Source organism: Pteropus vampyrus, unplaced genomic scaffold (genome assembly GCF_000151845.1).
Source record: "Pteropus vampyrus isolate Shadow unplaced genomic scaffold, Pvam_2.0 Scaffold48, whole genome shotgun sequence".
NCBI classification, from domain to species: Eukaryota; Metazoa; Chordata; class Mammalia; order Chiroptera; family Pteropodidae; genus Pteropus; species Pteropus vampyrus.
In genome coordinates this window covers 7,080,744-7,100,617 of record NW_011888829.1, presented here as the reverse complement: position 1 = coordinate 7,100,617, position 19,874 = coordinate 7,080,744, and the positions used below count along the sequence as shown (strand labels likewise).

Genomic DNA, 19,874 nt, shown 5'->3' with positions numbered 1-19,874 from the left:
GACATTATATATATGTGTGGATAGATAGATAGATAGATAGATAGATAGATAGATAGATAGATAGATAGATAGAGATAGAGATATATCTTTCAACTCTACCACATTTAAAAAACCTCTTTAGTCAAATAATAATCCTACTGCCTGGCTGGTAGTCAGGGGTAAAAAAAAGGCCTCACAAAGAATGGTGGGCCACAGTCAGCTAAGGCTGAGTATCCGAGCAGGGCGATCCCAAGGGCAGTCCCAGCTTAGCGAGGCCAGAGGCTTCACCAGGGCAAGGAGGTCCTTGAGGGCAAGGAGGTCCTTGAGGGCTAGGAGGTTCAACTGCTTCACAAAGTGGCATGTCACCAACGTGCTCTGCGTGGAAATTACGTGCAAGAGTGACATGCCTGGCCTCGAGTCACCACTCCGTCAGAGTCGGAGGTGAAAGGAGGCCCCAGATCTCCCAAGGTTGGGGGACTATCTGTTCGTCCCATCTGAGGAGGGGCCCCAGGTTCATACTTGGCGCTGGAGGCCGGCCTAGGAGATCCAAGGGCAAAAGAGAGAACAGACCCAGGTCTGAAGGGGTAAAGAAAATACTATTAGTCGGGAGCAAAGAGCGGGAGATGAAAGAATCGTGTTTAGTAACCAGCCTGGATTTCAGGGCCCGGGACCACGGAAGTCCCAGGGGACGGTAGCTGGGGTGAGCCTGCAGCTAGTGTGTGAGATTGAATGCAAGCAAACAGAGAAACAAAGGGGGGAAAAAAAACCTAGAAAGATAAAAATGAAGCTCCCTGCAGCACCCAACCCATTTTCAGAAGTTTGAACAGATGTCCTTCCTACCCCTGTCTTCTTGGGAATGCCTCAAGAATTCTGCTTCTCTCCCACGGGCAGCTTGCCCCACCACCTACGTGTTCTTCCTGGATTCCAATCTGCTGCTTCTCCACGGGCGTCTTCTGGTTCTTTTTCTTTCTCTTTTAGATGCTGCTGACCTTCAACCTCCCAAATGTTGCCACTCAAGATATCCCCTCTGCAAACTCATTTCATGCATTTGGCAAGTACTTATGAAGCGCTGTGCCCAGGACCCGGGCTGAGTGCCAGGCGCACATGGGACAGAGACTAAGACAGAGACAGTCCCAGGCCCTCCAGAGCTTACAATTCAGTATAAAAGAAAGCAGGTTCCCCCCAGAAGCCCTGCCTCTGCCTCCTGATCTCCTGTGTGGCTCCCTTTTGAAGACCCTTTCATTCATCACCTCGCCCAGATCCAACAGACTTAAGGTTGTAGGTTTTGGGGATTGGCACAGCCCTGAGAAGTCAGACCCCTACACTGTGCCCAAGGCTGGAACATTCAGCCGGGTGACCACAGTAGCTGCTTACGAACAGTGTCGCTTCTGACTGCCTGGGACTTTCCTGTCCTAGCTGTGCCTCTGACCACCAGCACAGGCTTTATCACCGAGAGACTGATCAACCGAGGCCTGTCCTGGGGACAGCAGGCCTCTCTACCCCATTTCTCACCTCTGGAGTCTTCTAGAACCCAGCACCCTCAAATTATGTGGAAGAGCAGGAGGAAGATACTCCTTTGCCAGTGCTCAGAGCCTCATCTTTCTTTGTGGCCATTTTCCTATAGCAAAGCAAATGCAATCAGCAGCCTCATAGTTTTTACACCATGTTCTCTTTGGGGGAAATTTCCTGTCATCTGGGCTGCCTTCAGAAAGAGGAGTCATGCTTGAAGTCACGGTCAACTGGGTATTTTTCTTCCCAGAACCCAATTCAGCTGATACTCTGTGTATTATTTCTTCCCTCTGAATGCTAAGAGAAATTGACACTTTAAATGACCGTGACATCTCTGCTCTCTCAGCCTGCTCTCTCAGGATGTTTCTAGAGTTGCATTTTCAGCTGCCAGGGGGGACCGTGGCCTGTTTTCCTGCATGTGCTCTGTCGATGAGAACCAAGGATGATGATGATGATGATGCTGATGGTCACGGCCGTGCTCCCTCTGGGTTGTTCTGTACACAGCCTTTCTTTAGAGACACCCTTCTTAATGAACCCCATGTCCATAACCTTTCTTTATTAGGTGGAAGGGAAAATATTGTTATCGAAGGATTCAGCAGAGAAAACTTCCAAAGACCGACATGTAGCATCTTTAGGGTTCCCCTTCATTTTCAAAATTGGCACTTCTCTCAAATTAAAATGTCTCTGGCATAGCTTCTTTTTAAAAAATGTGTGCTTCCATTCCAGGAAACCCAACAATAGACCGATCGTAACCACGAGCGGAGAGGACCACATACTCCTTCAGCATCGCTCGGCACACTAAAACAGGCGTCAGCTGGGCCACATGCCACCCCGGTGGACTCCAGGAGTTCTTTCTCCCCAGATGCCCTGCTTACAAACTGAGCCAGATCGAAAACATTTAAATGAACTTAAGAGCATTATCAGCCCTCATTAATACTCTTTTCCAGAATCTGAAAGTTTTGTTTTGAAATTTCCTCCCACACATACTTCTCTCCTTGAAATTTGGAAATCAAACACTCGCCTTTTTTTTAGCCTCTTAGCAATGTTCTTTTTCTCAGGTGTTGTCAGGAATTAACACCCTCCTTGACAAAGAGGGCCTTTTGTTGTACTTTGAGCATCCCGAGTGACAGGCAGCGTCTAGTAGGGGAAAGTACGTTCTGGGAACCCCAGGCAGCTGGGAGCACCTCCGTGCTGAGGCTTGTGTCGGTGTGCAGTTGGGGGGTGGGGGGCGGTACCTGAGTGAGGGCATGCAGCCACACATACTCTCTGCCTTCCCCCCATCAAGGGCCCTGCCGTCCGTCACCTTCCGAGCATCCATGCTAACTCATTTTTCTAGAAGTATAGAAGGATCTGACAGTTGCCATTCCCACTCACGCACCGCAAAAACCGGCACCATTGGGCCCATTAAGAGGCATCTCCGGAAGCTCGGTTCTCGTTAAGTTTCTGATCCAGCCAAGCAAACTGCCTCGCCACAGCCACACTTATACTCGTAGCTTAATATCCCAAACTTGCCACCTGCTTCTTCTTCTGCGCTATTTCTGGAGCAGAAGAGTTTTGTCTAGAGTAACTCACATCCCATACCATCTCGATTTTCTCTTTCCAGTCTTTAGAGCCCTCGCTGAGTGGGTGAGCTTGCCTTGGTATCCAGCCCTCGTCAGTACCTCTACGGGTCACGTCCACAGAACGCACCTCACAGACCCGCAGATGCATCTAGTTGCCTAGTGCCACAAGAGATAGTAGCTAAGTAACCTAGCTTCATGGTGTGAAATCAGCAATTATTGTATTATCTTGGTCCTTTTGGGCTGCTATAGCAAAATATCATAGCCTGAGGGGCTTACCAACAACAGACATTTATTTCTCACAGTTCTGGAGGTTGGGAAGTCCAAGGTCAAGGTGTCGACAGATTCTCTGTCTAATGGGAGCCCGTCTACTGTTTCAGAGATGGCCTTCTTCTGGCTGCGTCCTCACATGGCAATAGGGGTGAGAGAGCTCCCTGAAGCCTTTCTAATAAGGGTCCTAATCCCGTTCATGGGGGCTCCACCCTCATGACCCAATCACACCTCCCTCCCCCCGCAAAGGCCCCACGTCCCCATACCATCACATCGGGAATTAGACTTTCAACTTGAAACTTTGGGCCGGACACAAACATTCAGTCTATAGCACACATTCATCCCTACATAACTGTGACACACTTCTGGATAGATAGTAACATCTTTTTATACCTGAAATGCTTTGAAAATTTGTCAAGTTGTTAAAAAGAGGGTAAACTGATAGTCTGGTAAATCTTGCCAGACCATGGCCAGACCAGTTCAAGTACCTCACTTTCCTGTCTGGAAAGAAAAATGAAAAAAAAAAGAGCTCTGGGATCTCCTGGGAGAGTCTGCTGACCCCTTCCTGTGGCATGGGGTGCTCCGAGCCGCACTCCGAGCCGCACTCCGAGCCGTGGATGTCGGGAAGTTCTCACAGGGACGTCTGCTGGGCTTTCCCTGTGCCCTCCCTCAGAGGTTCTGCCTCCTGATGTGGTTGACACAGCCTCTCGGGCTCACGTAACAATGTGAAATCAAGGCCACAGTTAAAAGGCAGAAACTCACAAGTTCTTCCTGATGAAGGGGATCGTTTGCCCAGCTCTGAAAGCTGAGCTGACGTCTCCCCCGATAGGGGCAGCTCAGCTCTGCACCACGTGAACAAGATCACACCGGCTCAGATGGAGGAAGAGAAGGCCAGAGGCTGGGCACCTGGTGGGCCCAGGCAGAGATGCACAGGTATGGTCTTGGGCACAACAGGTAAGACTGATGCCTGTCTCCCCGAGCCACAAATGAACAGCAGTTCTAACTCCTTACAATTGTTTATAGTTAAATGAGACACCACACATTGTACGCTCAGACCCGAGACTGCACTTCTCACATGTCAATAAAAGTGAGGTAAGAACAATAAACGTTCCCATGACGCCTCTCCTTTCAACCCCACAGCAGTCCAGTGGGCTCAGCATCATTACCATCATTCTACACATGAGGAAATCCAGACCCAGTGACATTAAATATTTGCCCCAAGTCGCACAGCTAGAAGATCTGAAAGCAGTACTGGAGAAGAGTGGGCTTAGTTGATTTCACCTGAGGGCCGCAGAGAGGAAACGCCACAAAGGCCTTAACATGGCCTAGATGGTGACATCTGAGCTCTGACCTCTCCTCCCTTAGCCTTTAATGTCCCCCAAGGGGAAAAGGAAATTAACTTTATGCACTAGGCACTACGATGGGTGTCTTAAATAAGAACATAAAGTAATAGCTCCTTCCATAGAAAATAAGCATCAACCATCCTGGTTATGTCATTTTAACCTCACAAATAACCCTACCTGGTCGGTATCCCTAATGGCTCCATTCGAAGAAAAAAAAGAAGGAAAAGAAGGAAAAAGTAACTGGTCCAAGGCCACACGATAAGTAAGTGGCAGATTACGGATTCCAGCTCAAGGCTAGCTAGTCTGGGGGCCCTTGCCCCTGGCAACAGGACTGCAGTGGACATAGATATCTTTGAATTCCTCAGCAGGCCCCGTGCCTGGACTTTCCATCCCTCCCTTCCTCTCTCCACCCACTCGCATCCATCATGCACATTTTCATTAGGCATCTTTGCCCAGTGATCTGTTGATACGTTATATTAGAATTGCAAACAAATGCTCTCATTTCGTCCTTCCACCTCCCCTCTCTCCTGCTCTCCTGGCGTCTGGAAGTCAGCATTGATTTTTCTGGCCCCGCTCGGCTGCCTAACTGACATGTCTGGTTGATTCCCCTCGGAGAGCTTCAGGTGGGTCAGCGGGCTCCCACTGGAGCATGGGAGGGAATAGTGCAGCACCTGGAGAAGCTGAATTGGACCTCTTCTCCTCCTTCTTGCTCACAGGTACCAAGACTCACTGCCCCCCAGACTCTCCCCGTTATCCTGTCGATGGGTGCACACTCCTCAATCCATCAACGTGGTGGGGAGCCAGGGGAAACTGTAGGAATGGGTTTCCCTGTGAGGTGGAACCAAGTAAGTTTAGACCTCCCAGGTACTGATGTTTTCAACCAGGCCTGGGGTCGTTTGACTTCTGGTGGATGAGGAAGGAGATTACCCTGGAGCAAAGTGGATTAGGAGATGTGAGGAAGAAGAGCTCAGTGCAAGGGGTGGAAAGGTGACCAGGGTACCACCTTGTAAACAGGGCCCTAATCCCTTAACCCATCAGCAGGTTTCATATAGTTGTAAGCTTTCTAAAAACAGATTTAATAATCCTCAGAGGTCATCTGAGCCAGGCTTCTGTCCAGGCTACACAGCAAATCTCAAAAAGATGGGCTTCTCTCCTAAGTTTAAGAACCCAAACAAATACGCAGACCTCTCTCAACATTCAGTTTCTAGCTCTGAAAATTATGTTGGATCATCAAGTACCAAACAGAGCTACATTTTCTTCCTCGAACTTACCATTCCCAATGGTTGTGGTCAGCGGGTGGAGTCGCCACTCTGCCAATCAGATCTGTGAAGTGGTCAGTGATGACAAGCTCAAAAAAGAGGGGACTCCCAGTGCTATGCTGGAGCCAGCTCTTTCCAGTTCAAGATAGCTGATCATTAAATTTTTAGGAATTTTGTAATCTGGTTAAACCAGCTTGAGCTCACCATGGTGGTAATATTTATACCACAGAAATTGACATATGTTATAAATCAGAGCTTTTAATTCCCCTGGAGAACTGGGGGTTTATTAAAGAGGGTGCCCAGACACGTGGTCAGCTTAGGTGCAGGCCGAGGCATAGAAAGGGTGGAGCAAAGTGGAAGAGATGAAGGCAAGTCAAGAAATCAAGTCTTTAATCTCTTGGAAGGAGCAAACATCTAATCTAATAATCACTCCTTTTCCTAACCAGGTACAACCTCGTTCCCTCTGTATCTACATGTTACTTCTTCCCTGAGGAAAACAGCTACTGTTTTCAGACCTATAATGGGAAGAGTTGAAGGGACACATGGCAGTCAGGATTTTATCATTTCTCAGAAGCAATGAGTTGGAGATCTAAAAACCAGCAAAGAGCTCTTGACCAGAGATTGAATTCTAGATGCATATTTATATATAGCCCAGCCGTGGTTCTCTCCAGCTAGGCCTTGTATAAATGTTTACTCTCCCTAATTAACTGATGAGATCATCAAAAGCAGAAACCGTGCCTTGACCATGTCTAGTAAGACACTGAAGATACAACAAGCAATTCACAAATATTTGGTTAACTCATTGAAGTGCTTTAAATTGAATTGAATTGGTGGTGAACCACTGGCTTGTTGTCAGAGGTCAAGTCTTTTCAAATCCTTTTTTTCCTAATGAGGTGAAAATTAGCCACTGGCTAGACAGACACTGGTTAGGCATAGTTTGACCTTGTAACTTCACATGAGCTCATCATGACTACGGTTCTAGCTCATCCCATTTTCCCAGTTAACTGTCTTCCTTCTCTGCAGTTTTCCAGGCTCCTGGCCTCTTATTCAGAGCCATATGTTTTGAGATTGGGGTTCTTAGAAAGCTGGCCACTTGGTCGCTAACAATGTTCGACGATGAACCTGGAGCACCCCAAAATAAGGGCCACCCAAAGTCTAGTCACGCTAAGACGACAAAGTGGGTACTGCTTGGCCCACAGAAGCTGGGAGGAATCATATCCCCAAAACACAGCTGATGCTCATCAGGGAAACCAGCAGCCAGGGAGATGAAAGAACACGTCTGCTCTAATAGACCCGGCTCTGCTCTCACAGAGGCGCGAGGAGGCAGCTACCCCTCGCTGGGAAATCTGTCCCTCTCTGACTCCTGTCACACATGACCACCTCCAGCCATGTTTGTCTAGCTCTCCCGACAACTTCACCCAGGATAAGAAGCAAGGCTGCCTCGGTCCTCTAGATGGGATGCCAAGACTGCTGACCCGTCCTCCAAAGAGAGACCTGTCCTCTCCGAGCTAGTGACTGAAGTCCAGGCTGCTCTCACCCAACGCTGCCAGTGGGTGTTCACCTTGCAGGGGCCAAGACCTATCTGAGACCCTTCTCAAAGACTCTGGAAAAGGCTCACTCACCTATTATTTTTATAGATGACTTCACAGAGTTCAAAGCCTCCAAAAAAGCCCAGCTGGATGCCTAAGGCCAATGACTCCAGATTAAGGATGCTGGATAAAATGCCTCTCAGACACATTGCCCATTTCCTTCCTGGATACCAGCTCCTGTTCTTCATTCTCTCAAATCCCAGGGAACAGAAAACTGTTCCCTGGGAACCCTCCAGGTCACAGATGAACAGATTGGCCTCCATGGAGGCTGTGTAAGAGGCTCAGGTTTCTGCAGCAAGTTACTGAGAGAGATGGGATTGGGAGTTCTGGGTGGCTGTGGCTCCCTCTGCTACTCAAAGCAGCCACACAACACTACACCATAACGTATCTTTCGTAGAATCAGAACTAGTCATTTGAAAACCCTGGCTTTCTACTTCTCCTCAGTTATGAGTTCACACCAACAAGTTTCAGAAGAGAAAGGAATGCTCCTCTGGGGAGCAGGCAGGTCTTCCCACAGCCAGAGGTAAGACAAATGAGCTGCTCTATGTCTTCTCTGGGCTGACATCTGGAGGACTGACATCGTAAGTGGTTCTGGCACACAGACTCCGCTGCTAATGGGGGAGCTCTAAGGGCCCGTTAATTCCATTACTGTTCTATGAGCAGTGAGTGATCATGTTCACTTCACTCCCCATCCCCAGCTCCTCAGATCCCTTGGCTGCTGAGGAGACTTGCTGCCCCCCAGAACAGCTGCAGGGAGAGAGTTGACTGGGGGAGGCCAGAAAAGCGAGGACCCCACCCTCCCTCAGTGCAGTACCCTTGGAGCTAGGAGAACCTGCTCAACCTGCAGGAGAGCCAGTGGCTGTGGGGGCAGCCACGGCATCCCCACGAACTTGACTCGAACTTGACTCGAAACCCCTGTGGCTGGTCTGTCAGCCCTCTCCCTGAAACTCCAGAATAATCTCTGCATGTCTATGAGTACAGACTCTGTTCCACTCTGGCCTAGAGCCGCTCCGGGCAAGTCAGAGGCTCAGGTGAGTAAGTCCATTCCTAGGCCTCTTACTTCATGGCTCAGGACCCCAAGTGGAGGTCAAGTCTTTTAAGGCTCAAGTGCCCAAGGCTGAGAGGCCTCAGAAAGATGATTCGCGCCTGAGGGAAATCCCCAGGTTACACTCAAGTTACAGGGTGTACAAACTCAAAGATCCTAGTTGCTAATTTAGGGTAGACCTCTACTTGCCGACACCCATCCCCTGTTTTTATAAATGCTGATTGGCTCCTGTTCCTCTAGGAGACCATGTAAGGAAGGAAAGGGGGAGAGCAGGTGGCGTAAGCTCAGACTGTCCAGAGTCAGGTCTCCCCCTCCACAGCTGAGGCCTCCCCGACGCTGGTCCAACATGCTCAGCTGGTGAGCATCGAGGGAGCAGCCAGATTCTACCTCCAAGGACTTGGAGGTAGAATCTGGCTGCGCCCTCGATGCTGAGGTCTTGCTTGGGGCTTCCTTATCACTGTACCCCTACCCTGAGGTTTCTGGGGGTTACCACAGGAAGGGAGTGGGAGGCAAAGGCTACTGCCTTGCTGGTCAGCATCATCTCCACCAACAAGAACATGTGCTGAGCAGCTTAGGAGGTATTTGGGGAGGAGAGTCTAAAAGGGCATACATTTCTGGTCCTCAGGCAGCTGGGGAAATTTGCCAACACACAGGAATAGACATAAAAACAGATATTAAGCAGTGCAGAGACCTGTTCCCAGATCAAAATTTGAAAGAAGCCTCCCTTACACTGATTTCCAGCAAGAAAATGACTTTTTTTTTTTTTTTGGTGGGGCCCCTTGTATTTTGTTGTTAGCCGTGCCTGATGTGCCCAGTGGGGAAAAGGCAGTGGAACAAGCAGTCAAGGACACATCCCTGTCTGTGGAGAGTTTTCTAGGAGAAGAAGGAGGTGAGATTTGATTCCTGGACACAGTGGGATTCTAGAAGGGAAGGCCATGCTCGGCTCTCTGAGAGAGAGCAAGCTCGTCTCCTCAGCTGCCTGAATGGCCAGGCTGGGGACAGCACCAGCACAGAGGTAGGATGGGGGGCTGTGCACGTTTATTGTAGCAATGGCTTTCTTAGAGATGAGAGCCGAGAAGCTCCTGTTTCTTAAATCAAGAAAACTTCCCTTGCCCCCAGGCTTAGTCTGGTCATTCTTGCAAAATGAGGCTCAAAGCATCACACACCAAATATTACATCACGCTTACTGCCTCTTCTTTCCCCAACAGTCCCCTCCTCATTCCAGAAAGTCACGCTGGAAGGACACACAAAAGATTCCTGGCCTTTTCTCTTGGAGTAGCCACAGGTTTATTTTTGTCTTGCATCTAGCTTAGCTTTGGGAGTCAGAGTAAAGTCAAGATGTTTTTCTCCCTGCTTTGACCAGGGGGAACATTTCTAAAAGAACTCGAAAGTAGTTATCTGTCATCATCTCCCCTAGCAAGCCATCCTGGCACCATGCATTTGAGAGAAAGGAATATCAGTCCAGCAGCAAGAGATGAAAGAGGCAGGAATAAAAGATAAGACTTTGCCTCCCACAGCAGCATCCCACCCTCCACGACACATTCTAGATCACTCGGGCCTTCTCAACCCAGGGGGCTTGCATCATGCCTGTCTCTAGCAAATACAAATTAGCAGAGCTCCAAAGGCAAGGAAAGATGGAAATAAGGTGGCCTAACACTGGAAAAGCAATGGTGGCCATGTGGTGTAGGGAAGTCTAAAAAGACACGACATAGAGCAAGCTTTGAGTCTCAAATCTCTTCCGGAAATAGTCTTGAGAGACACTCACATCCTCTGAAGTTTGGTGTGAGGGGTGTGAGGGCCACACCCTCAGCTCCTTGGAAGAGGATCTTCTGCCCTCTCCCTTCTGCGGGGTAAGACTCCAAGAAAGGCGGTATTGGCATCTGCTCACAAGCAACTGTCCTATTCCAACCCAAGCTCTCCGGTCTCCGAAGGGGAAGGTGGGGAGGATGTGAGCATCGGCACAAGGGATCAGGCACAAGTATCAGCTGGAAGACAGCTCCCACGACAGTGGGAAATGAAGGCCCTAATTGCATTCCATCATTGGTTAAGACCTTGGGTCAGCACACATCAGCAATTATTTACTCTGGCAAAGTGATCAGGGAATTGGGGCCAGGGAATTGATGTATTGGGGTAGGGGCGCGTGGGGGTACAGAAGATGAGGATAGCAATGGAAAGGAAGCTCTTTTTGCAGCTGCCTCCTCCTAACTGGGATCAGCTCAGGCTTCGGTGTGGGAGCTGCACGCCACGGTCTGCTCCTCCAACATGGTGAAATGCCTGGAAGCCTACATGTGAAAATCTGGGGGAAAGAGAAAAGCAGAGAGGGATAAGGGCTAAACAGACAGTTGCTCACTAACAGGTAAAAATCCCATGTTAATCAGGGAAAGGATGGAGAAGTTTCAACATACCTGCCCTTTGCCCAGAGGCGAGAGCAGAGAAATTGGATCAGGCAGATAAGACCGCAGCAAAGACAGGACAGACTGGAGGACAAAGGGGGTACAGATCCTAAACGGGAACTAATACTGTGTGGCAATGCTTCTCCAAATGTGGCCCCTGGACCAGAGGCATCAGCATCACCTGGGAATGTGCTAGAAATGCAACCTCTCAGGTCCTACACTGGGTCTATTGAATCAGAAACTCTGGGGGGTAGGACCCGGCACTGTCTTGACAAGCCACCCATGTGATTCTGATTCACATCCAAGTTCGAGAACCACCCTGTAGGGAAAAGAGACTCCAGGTTTTAGTTCCATCCTTTGCCCACCAGAAGTTGTTTCAAATTTTATATTCAGAGTTTTACTGGAAGCTATGCATTGTTGTATCCAGAGATTTTTATCTTTGACCCACCGTCAGCAGAGATGACATTTGAGTGTGGTTTATTCTGAAACAGAAGAATTAGGTTTGCACCGAGCTCTCAGCAAGGTCCCAGCTTGTCCCAGCTCCCTTGGGTGAACAGCAGCTGTTTTCCAAGTAGCCCATGGGGTCCAGAGTGTCTGGCATCACCACAATTTACTGTCCACAGAAATGGAAGCAGCACGAATATCATAATGGAAGTAAAGGAAGCAAGTAGCTTCGAGCACCTACTCTGTGCCAGGCACAGCCCTAGGCATTTCGTACACACCTCAACCCATCCACACAACAGCCCCATTATGGAGATAAGAAAACATGATCAGAGAGGAGAAGTAATTTGGTCAAGGCCACACTACTATAAGTCACATCCCAAAGTTCTTGTTATGCCAGTACGTGGGCATTGCCTTCTCCTTATCCTATAAGTAGTAAAAGAGCCAAAAAAATAAAATAATCTTCCATTTTCTTTGCAGTTAGTTTGCAAGCAACAAAACCAGAAGCTGCCTCATCATCCATGCAGGAGGAGGAGCTAGGGTTCTGTGAGGCTCTAAGCAGAAGTCAGCTGGGAAATGGCCCCACAGAGAGGAGGCAGAGTGGACCTTGTTATGGGCTGAACTGTGTCCTTTTAAAATTTACATGTTGAAGTCCTCACCCCAGCACATTGAAATGTGACCGAATTTGGAGATAGAGTCTGTAGAGGCGATTAAGTTAAAACGAGGCCATTAGGGTGGACCCTGATTCCAATATGAACGGCGTCCTTACAAGAAGAGGAAATTTAGGCACAGACAGGTGCAGAGGAAAGGCCCTTGTGACAACAGGGAGAAGATGGACATCTATAAGTGGAGAGAGGCCGCAGAAGGAATCAACTCTGCTGACACCTTGTTCTTGAACTTCCAGTCTGCAGAACTGTGAGACAATAAACTTCTTGTTTAAGTCACCCAGCCTACAGTACTTTGTTATGGCAGCCCTCTTCCTGTCCCCACTGTGAGCTGCCCACCTTCCTGCAGCTCCTGCAGCGTGCCCTTGCTGAGGCTGATTCTGGCCATCAGGGCAGGCTCTTTGCCCTGGGCTGGGGCTGGAGGCTGCAGAGGGGCCGACTCCTGACCTCAGAGGCAACAGGATCTCAGGGAGACAGGCAGCTCTGAGAGGCAGTACCTATTGTCTGCCTGCAAGCTGTCTGCCTGCCTCCAGCTTCAGCTGGGCTGTCTGCACTTGCACGGCAGGTACCCGAAGAGGCAGCTCTGGCCATTACGGTGTTTGCCTCCTTCCTGGCAGGTGCCTGAAGAGAGAGCCTGAAGCCCTGATGGCTGAGGAAGGAGAACTTTAGAGCTGAGACAACACAGGAGAGGATTTACAGAAAACAGGTTTACCTTCAGGAATGGGGAGGGTCATCTGGCTCAGGATGGTGTAGCGGGAATGAGAAGGAGACAGGTAGCAGCTGTGTGGCAAAGTGGATGAGGAGGGAGGAAGGGCGAGCTTATAGGATAGTGTGCCCGCGTATCTACCACACACGCGCGCGCACATGTGCACGCACACACACATGGGGCACTGCTCACATTTATACTTGGAAACGCAGCAAATCCCAATACACTCACACACACACACACTGTAGGGTGACACACCAGACACAGTCCATATGTCTTTGAGGGTATCCAGAGTATATCTGCTGAACGAAAGTGCTCCTTGGAGAATTTCCCTTTGCATTCTCTATATAGACTTCCTTTCTGGGCTTCAAAACTGCATCTCTCTCACAGCTGAGGAGAGAATTCAACAATCACAGAAGCCTGCCAGGACAGTCCACGGGGCCCAGATATCCCGCAATGAATTTGGGGGTGTGCGCACATGGCTCCCAGTGAGCTGACTAAAAGCCTCTTCTCCCCAGCCCAGAGCATCTCAGGAGACCAAGGAGGAATGGAGGGGGTACGTGGAGTCCTCGGGAGAACAGACAGAAGCCAGCCTCTGCAGCTCACAGCACGGACAAGAGAAGGCGTCCCCCTCTCCTGCTTCTTGTCCCTGATGGGCCCCAGAGGCAGGAGGGAGACTAAAGCCATTTGTCCCTAATTACTGTAGAAGTATTTGGTGGCCCTGGTTGGCTTCTCCTGTCTGTAGGGCCCAGAGCTCTCTTCAAACACCTATCTCCACCAATTTCCTCAGAAGAGGCTGGAGGTGCAAGCAAAGCCTAAACAAGCAGAGAGGCTAAGCAAGCAGGTCTGGACAGTGATGGGATTAAAGTCAGTGACAAATTTTATTAGGGAGCTCTAACCGTGCCCAGATAAGTGTGCGACGGGAAGATAACAACTCAGCCGTGAGCTGTCTGGGCCGCTGGGGAGCCCTAAACAGACTAAGCCCTGTAATGGGGCCGGGAAGAAAGGAGAGGAGGGGAGGGCCAGGGAGGAGTTGATGAATCAATCAGAGGGGCTGAAGGCAGGACTCCCTCTCCATTCACACCCAAGGACCACCCTCAGCTCCAGCGCCAGCTCCCCCTGGGAGGTCTTGGGTAGAACTGGAGATGACCCATATGTTCCCACCGAGAGAGCAAACGTCATCTTATTTGTCTCACTACTTACCAATCTCCATTTATATTTCAACGGTTATATATTTTTAAATCTCATCATTACCTTTTGGACCTTCTAAACTAATTCTGCCAGCACTGGACCCTGTCTCTCATGTCACATAAACAGATGGAATTTGGAGCTTTTCCACTGTGGTATTCGAGTGGGTGCCTTGCATTTTTTTTTTTTTTTTTTTACCCAGGTTTTTTAATGGGTTTTGGAAAATTCTCTTGCCTTGATTCAATAATATTAATATGCTTTAAATGAACATAAAACAGCTTTTTGCAGGACAAAGATAGTATGAAAGCATTATAAAAGCTTAAATAGTCATGTGCAACAACCATAGCTTAAAATTATTTGACATCTTTGAAACCACAGTTACTAATGGAATGAAGTGTTTTTTTAAAAAAATTGTAAATGTACTTTTTTGTATATGAAAAAGGTATTCAGCTAACAACTCAGTATTTTGTTAATTTTCTTTTTTGAAGTAATTTTAGATTTAAAGAAGAGTTAAAAAGCTAATATAGAGTGCTCCTGTATATCATTCACCTAGCTTTCCATAATATTAGTATCTTGCACAATTATGACACAATTTCTAAAACAAAATCAACTAAACTCTAGGCTTATATTTGGATTTCACCAGTTTACCCACTAATGTCTCTTTTCTGTTCCAGGATCCAAACCGAGATCCCACATTGCATTTAGGGTGTTTCGTACTTTGATATTTTTCTTCCTACCCATGCAAGAGTCTTTATTACTACCGAAAGTAAGTTACAATTTGATGAAACACATCTTGGTGTCTTTTAAATACGCTTCTCTGGTCTCATCCACTGACCTTTACCCATGGCGCAACAAGAATCCTAGGGAATAGCAGAAAGATTGAGCAACTTTGTGGTGTACAATGATGATGCTTCGTGAAGGCAGGATCTGTGGATAATACGGTGAAAATCAAGAGATGATGGTATCTCCCTGTGTGGTACCCTAACTAAAGCTTTCCAGAGACAACTGAGTCCTAATCTCTGGAGCCAGTGAATACTACCTTATATAGCAGAGGAGACTTTGTGGATGTGATTAAGTTAAGGATCCTGGGATGAGGGAGATGGTCCTGAATTGTCTGGGTGGGTCCTAAATGGAATCACAAGTCTCCTTATAAGAGAGTGGTAGAGGGTGATTTTACTACACACAGGAGAAGGCCATGTGAAGACAGACCAGAGAGAGATTCAAAGATACTACACTGCTGGCCTCGAAGTGGAAGAAAGAGCCATGAGCTAAAAAATGAAGCTCTAGAAGCTGGAAAAGGAAGGAAATGGATTCTTCTCTAGAGCCGCTGGAGGGATTATGGTTTTGCTGATTCCGTGATTTCGACCCAGGGAGATCCGTCTCGGACTTCTGACCTCCAGAACTCTAAGAGAATATGTTTATATTGTTTTAAGCCACCAACGTGGTGGGAATTTGTTACAGCAGCCATAGGAAACTAATACGCCTTGTCATTTAGAACAATGGGCACTTGATAAATTCTCGTTGAACTAATATTCTCAGGTACCTCACTCCAAAACTCACTGTGCTGTGTTGTCTAAAAGGAAAAAATATTCCCTTTCTGCTATTTTCTGGAGAGGATGTTAACCAGCCTCCCACAACTAAAAAGCCCTTTTTAAAAAAAAAAAAAAATCTAGTCTATATTTAGCAGTTTCTACTAAAGCTGAATGTATGTGATGACCCAGTAATTTCACTCCTGGGTGTATTCGCCATAGGCACATGAAAACATGGCCTCCAGAAGACACACACACAGGTGTTAAGAGCAGCACTATTTATAAAACGCAAAAATTGGCAACCCTTTCAAATGCTCATCAACAATAAAACAGAAAACTAAATTTTAGTCTAGCCACACAATGGGATGCTATACGACCACGAGAATGAACAAACGACAACTATGTGGGGGATATGGACCAATCTCTACTTTGTAGACACAAAGTAGAGCAAACTGAATGAGGCAGGAGAGTATGTGCTGCATGATTCCATTCCTGTGAAGTACGGGACTGGAGAACCTAATCTAAGCTGTGACGAGTCAGGAGGGTGGTTGTCCCCGGGAGGGTGAGGATAGGGACTCGAACGGGCATGAGGGGGCTTCTGGGGAACACGGGATGCTCTATGTCTCGATTTGTGTACCGGTCACATGGAAGAGCTCAGCGCGTGAACACTCACCAAGGCGTATATTTATTTTCACTTTCCCGTATGAATATGGTAGTTCGGTAAAATGTCACCCAAGAAACCCAAGTTGGGAAACAGATCTGCCAAGCTCATCCGCTCCCGAGGCAGCCTGTAATGGAGAGCTGGGCTAAATGCCGAAAGGGACAAGCACGGCAAACAAGGCCTGCCGATTACCGTAATTATATCCCAGGAACGTGCAAAGCTCTCATTTTCCTTTCACGTCTGTGATGTTGTGGGGACACGGGCTGCAATTACAGCCCTAACATATGCAGCTTGGGAAGCGTAAATACGTACATCTACAGGGGCCCAGGTGAGGCCCGTACGTTTCCACGGAAAGACCAAACCAGAGAGCACAGCGTAGCCACCACCTGCCTCCTGCTGCCCAGCCACGAAGCTTTCTGACCCTTTGCACTGCCTGTGTGAACAAAGAAAGAAACTCTGAGGACAACGCCCCTGAGTACAATTTTCTTCGACAGAGCCCCTAATTTAAAAATTGAGCAAAAAAGCACAGGGCGAGAACTTTAAAAAGTTGTTTTGAACACCAATGAGATTTTTTGTTTGGGAAAGGAGTCTTAATTTTCTTATTTGAAATTCAACCTCCTTGGTTATAATCTATCATTCAAGAGAAGCTGGGAGCAAACTGAATGGCCGCAAATGAGAACTGGAACGATCATATTTCCTTGGCAGTACAGAGAGAAATGCCAGAGACAGGCCAAAGGGCAGTGATAGGCTGGAGTACGTTTGATTTTGTAAGGTTCTTTCAGGTGAAGCATAAGAGGGAAAGAAGATGAATGAGGGTCTGGTCCTGCATTTTTGAATGGAGCTTACTCTTCTTAAGCATTTTCAATTTACAGTCCTGCTTCCCAAGACCTTCAGGCCAAAGGTCAGCGTGTCAGAGAATCTGGGCTTGTTTTAACACCAGTCCAGGTAAGCACAGACCACAGGTAAATGGAGCAGGTGGGGGCTTGGAGGGTGGTGGGGGACCGATGTGAATTGGGAGGCTCCTCTGCCCTTCGTATAAAGTATCCCAAAACAAAACGGAAATCATTTTAAAATTATCTGCTTGTTTCCATGATCTGCATCAAATCTCCTTTCCAGAAGTGTGGATAGTTAGAGTTGACTAAATTGCAAAAATGCCTGATTTTCAAATTCACATTTGTACAAAGAGTGCACTCACACTTTGCTCCTTCTCTCTCCCGATCCCTCTTCAATGATCACACTCACACACGCATGCAACAGTCGCCCTGCTAGCCTGTGGGAACACGCGTAGTGAAGGGGTGCTGCTTTCACACGGTATTTATATTCAGTGAGGAGTGCAGCTTTGGGCAGATAGACGTTCTCACTGTCTGCTTCCGGAAGTCCGGGTGAGGAGATTACAAGATGGCAGTCGATGGCAAGAATTCTGGAGGCCACGCACTATTCAGGTGCAACACAAAAAGAATTCAAATCATAAATTCTCCATATACTTTCAAAAATAGCTACGTGGGAAAAAATAGCTGCACGGTCACCCCTCCCTCCTGGGGCTCTAGCGAGTTCACCCCTCCAGTGACAGAGCTGCAGCCTTCCTAGAGCTTCAGGTGCCAAAGAACCATGGGTAAGGTTTTACCAAGGAGGACACCGAATCAGGCTGGGACAACTGAAGGTGGGCTGCTGGCTGAGAAGTGGGACTGGGGGCTTCAATGCAAGAAGGCAGTGTGTACGCTTAAAATGGAATGTACGTCATCACAGCCTCTCTATGCATGTTTCTCTGTCCTTTACTGCACAGAGTGGAATTCTGTCCTCTGCTAAGCTCACATATCATTCACTATGAGGGTAAATTTTGTTTTTCAGTGAAACACACACGCAGACACACAAAGAGAGAGAGAGAGAGAGAGAGAGAGAGAGAGAGAGAGAGAGAGAGAGAGGTATTGGAAATCTATAAACATTTCAGAGAAGAGCCCACCCTATTTTCTCAGAAAACCACCATACCTCCCCATGTAACCTCTCTGTGTAAGGCTGAACAAACAGAAAAAAAATAAGCAGAAAGGTTATTAGAGGACTAAAACATAAATATAAAAAAGACAGGGGCTCACACATACAAAATCTTTCTATGAGATAGATTTATTATAAGGAAAAAAGAGAAAGGGAATGTTTGGGAAATTTTCTTATTTGTTTTTCGGTAAGATTCAAGAGGACTTTTGCCTGAAAAATCAAAGTAAATAGTATCTAGAACAAGGGTCAGCAAACGTTTCCTCTAAAAGACCAGACAGTAAATATTAGTAGCCTTGAGGGCCACAGGGTCTCTTTGACACCTACTCAACTGAGCTCGCAACAGCGGCTGACAGTACGTAAAGGATGGGTGGGACCAGATCCAGACTCAGCTGTAGTTTGTCCTCCACATGGGACCGAGGAGGAAGGATCTGGAATCAGGCAAGTTTACATAACAGCTGAAGAAAACCTCACCGAAAGCACTCAGCTACAGAAAGCACACTGTAAACTGAAAAAGCATATTTAAATGCAATGCGAAAGAAATTAAATCCACATGTATACATATTCTGGTAAACTTTTTCGATATCTAGAGAAAATTCTACAAACCCTGAGACAGGTATAAGGAAAAGACAAGCTACAAAGGAATCAGAATCCGACTGGCCTCGGGCCTCTCTTCCATATTCACCTCCCAGAGACAATGGAGTAATTTCAATAACTTGGAGGAAAGAAAAATACTCCCTAAGTTGTCATTGATATTTACATGTGAGGTCAACAGAATGACACTCTCAAACATTCTAGGGCTTAAAATTACATTACCAGTATTCCCCTCATGAAACAAAACAAAACAAAACAAAACAAAACAAAACAATGTCTTAAAGATGAATGCTAGTCTACCAAGAGACAAATCAAAATTAAGAACCCACAGGTGAGAAATTTGCAATGTAACAGATCTACGAGTAATGATAAGCTGTTAGAGTTATCTAAATACTGAGTATAATTACAATTACAAAAATATATAGTAGTCATGTCAAAAACAATGTTTGAAAGGAATGAATGAATATTGAAATTATCATAATGCAAAAATATTAACATCTTAACTCCTAGGTCATATAAACAAATACTTAAAAATGGGGCAATGGAAGGACATAAAATCATACTGTTTAATTCTTAACTTTGATGCTTATGGATTTAAATACACTTTCAAAAACTTAAGGATAACCACTATGAAGTTAAAATGGGATGAATACTTTCCAAATCACCAGGAGGAGATAAAAAAGAGAAAAATCCAATTCATGGAGCAAAAATTAACAGTAGATAAAAACGGAAACAGAAAATAAATGAGTTAAAAAGGAAATCAGAAAGCTTAAAGATGATGAGCCAAAGCGCAAAGGCTGCATTATGAAACTCTAGGCTGTCATTAAAAATCACGTTTGAAGGACATTTCATCACACGAAGAAATGCACAGAATAAAAAGTGGAGAAAAGGCATAATATAAGATATACATATAACATGTGTGTGTGTATATATATACACATATAACATGTGTATATATTTAAAGGACATGTTTATTTTTAAAAAAAAAGACACACAGGAATACACTCACATGCCATGAATAATTTTCTGAAAGTGGTACGATTTCAGGTGATTTTTATTTTCTTCTTTCTTCTTTTTCTATATTTTTCTACAAACTATTGCATATACATAGTCATAACCATTTTTTATAAAATGATAAGCATTATAAAAAAACGGAAG

At 46.6% G+C, this 19,874-nt stretch overlaps 1 protein-coding gene across 6 annotated transcripts in view; it reads right to left on the bottom strand.

The window, feature by feature from the left end:
• Positions 1–19,874, bottom strand: part of LOC105291646 (plexin-A4-like) — a 331,962-nt gene that overhangs the window by 200,135 nt on the left and 111,953 nt on the right. The window contains exon 4 of one of the 6 annotated variants that reach the window (XM_023530312.1): positions 9,838–10,849. The exons of the other annotated variants lie outside the window; for them this stretch is intronic. Coding sequence (XP_023386080.1) covers positions 10,649–10,849 — 201 coding nt within the window. The 3' untranslated portion in view covers positions 9,838–10,648. Of the gene's footprint in view, positions 1–9,837; positions 10,850–19,874 lie in introns of those variants that run through there. 6 annotated transcript variants of the gene reach the window in all.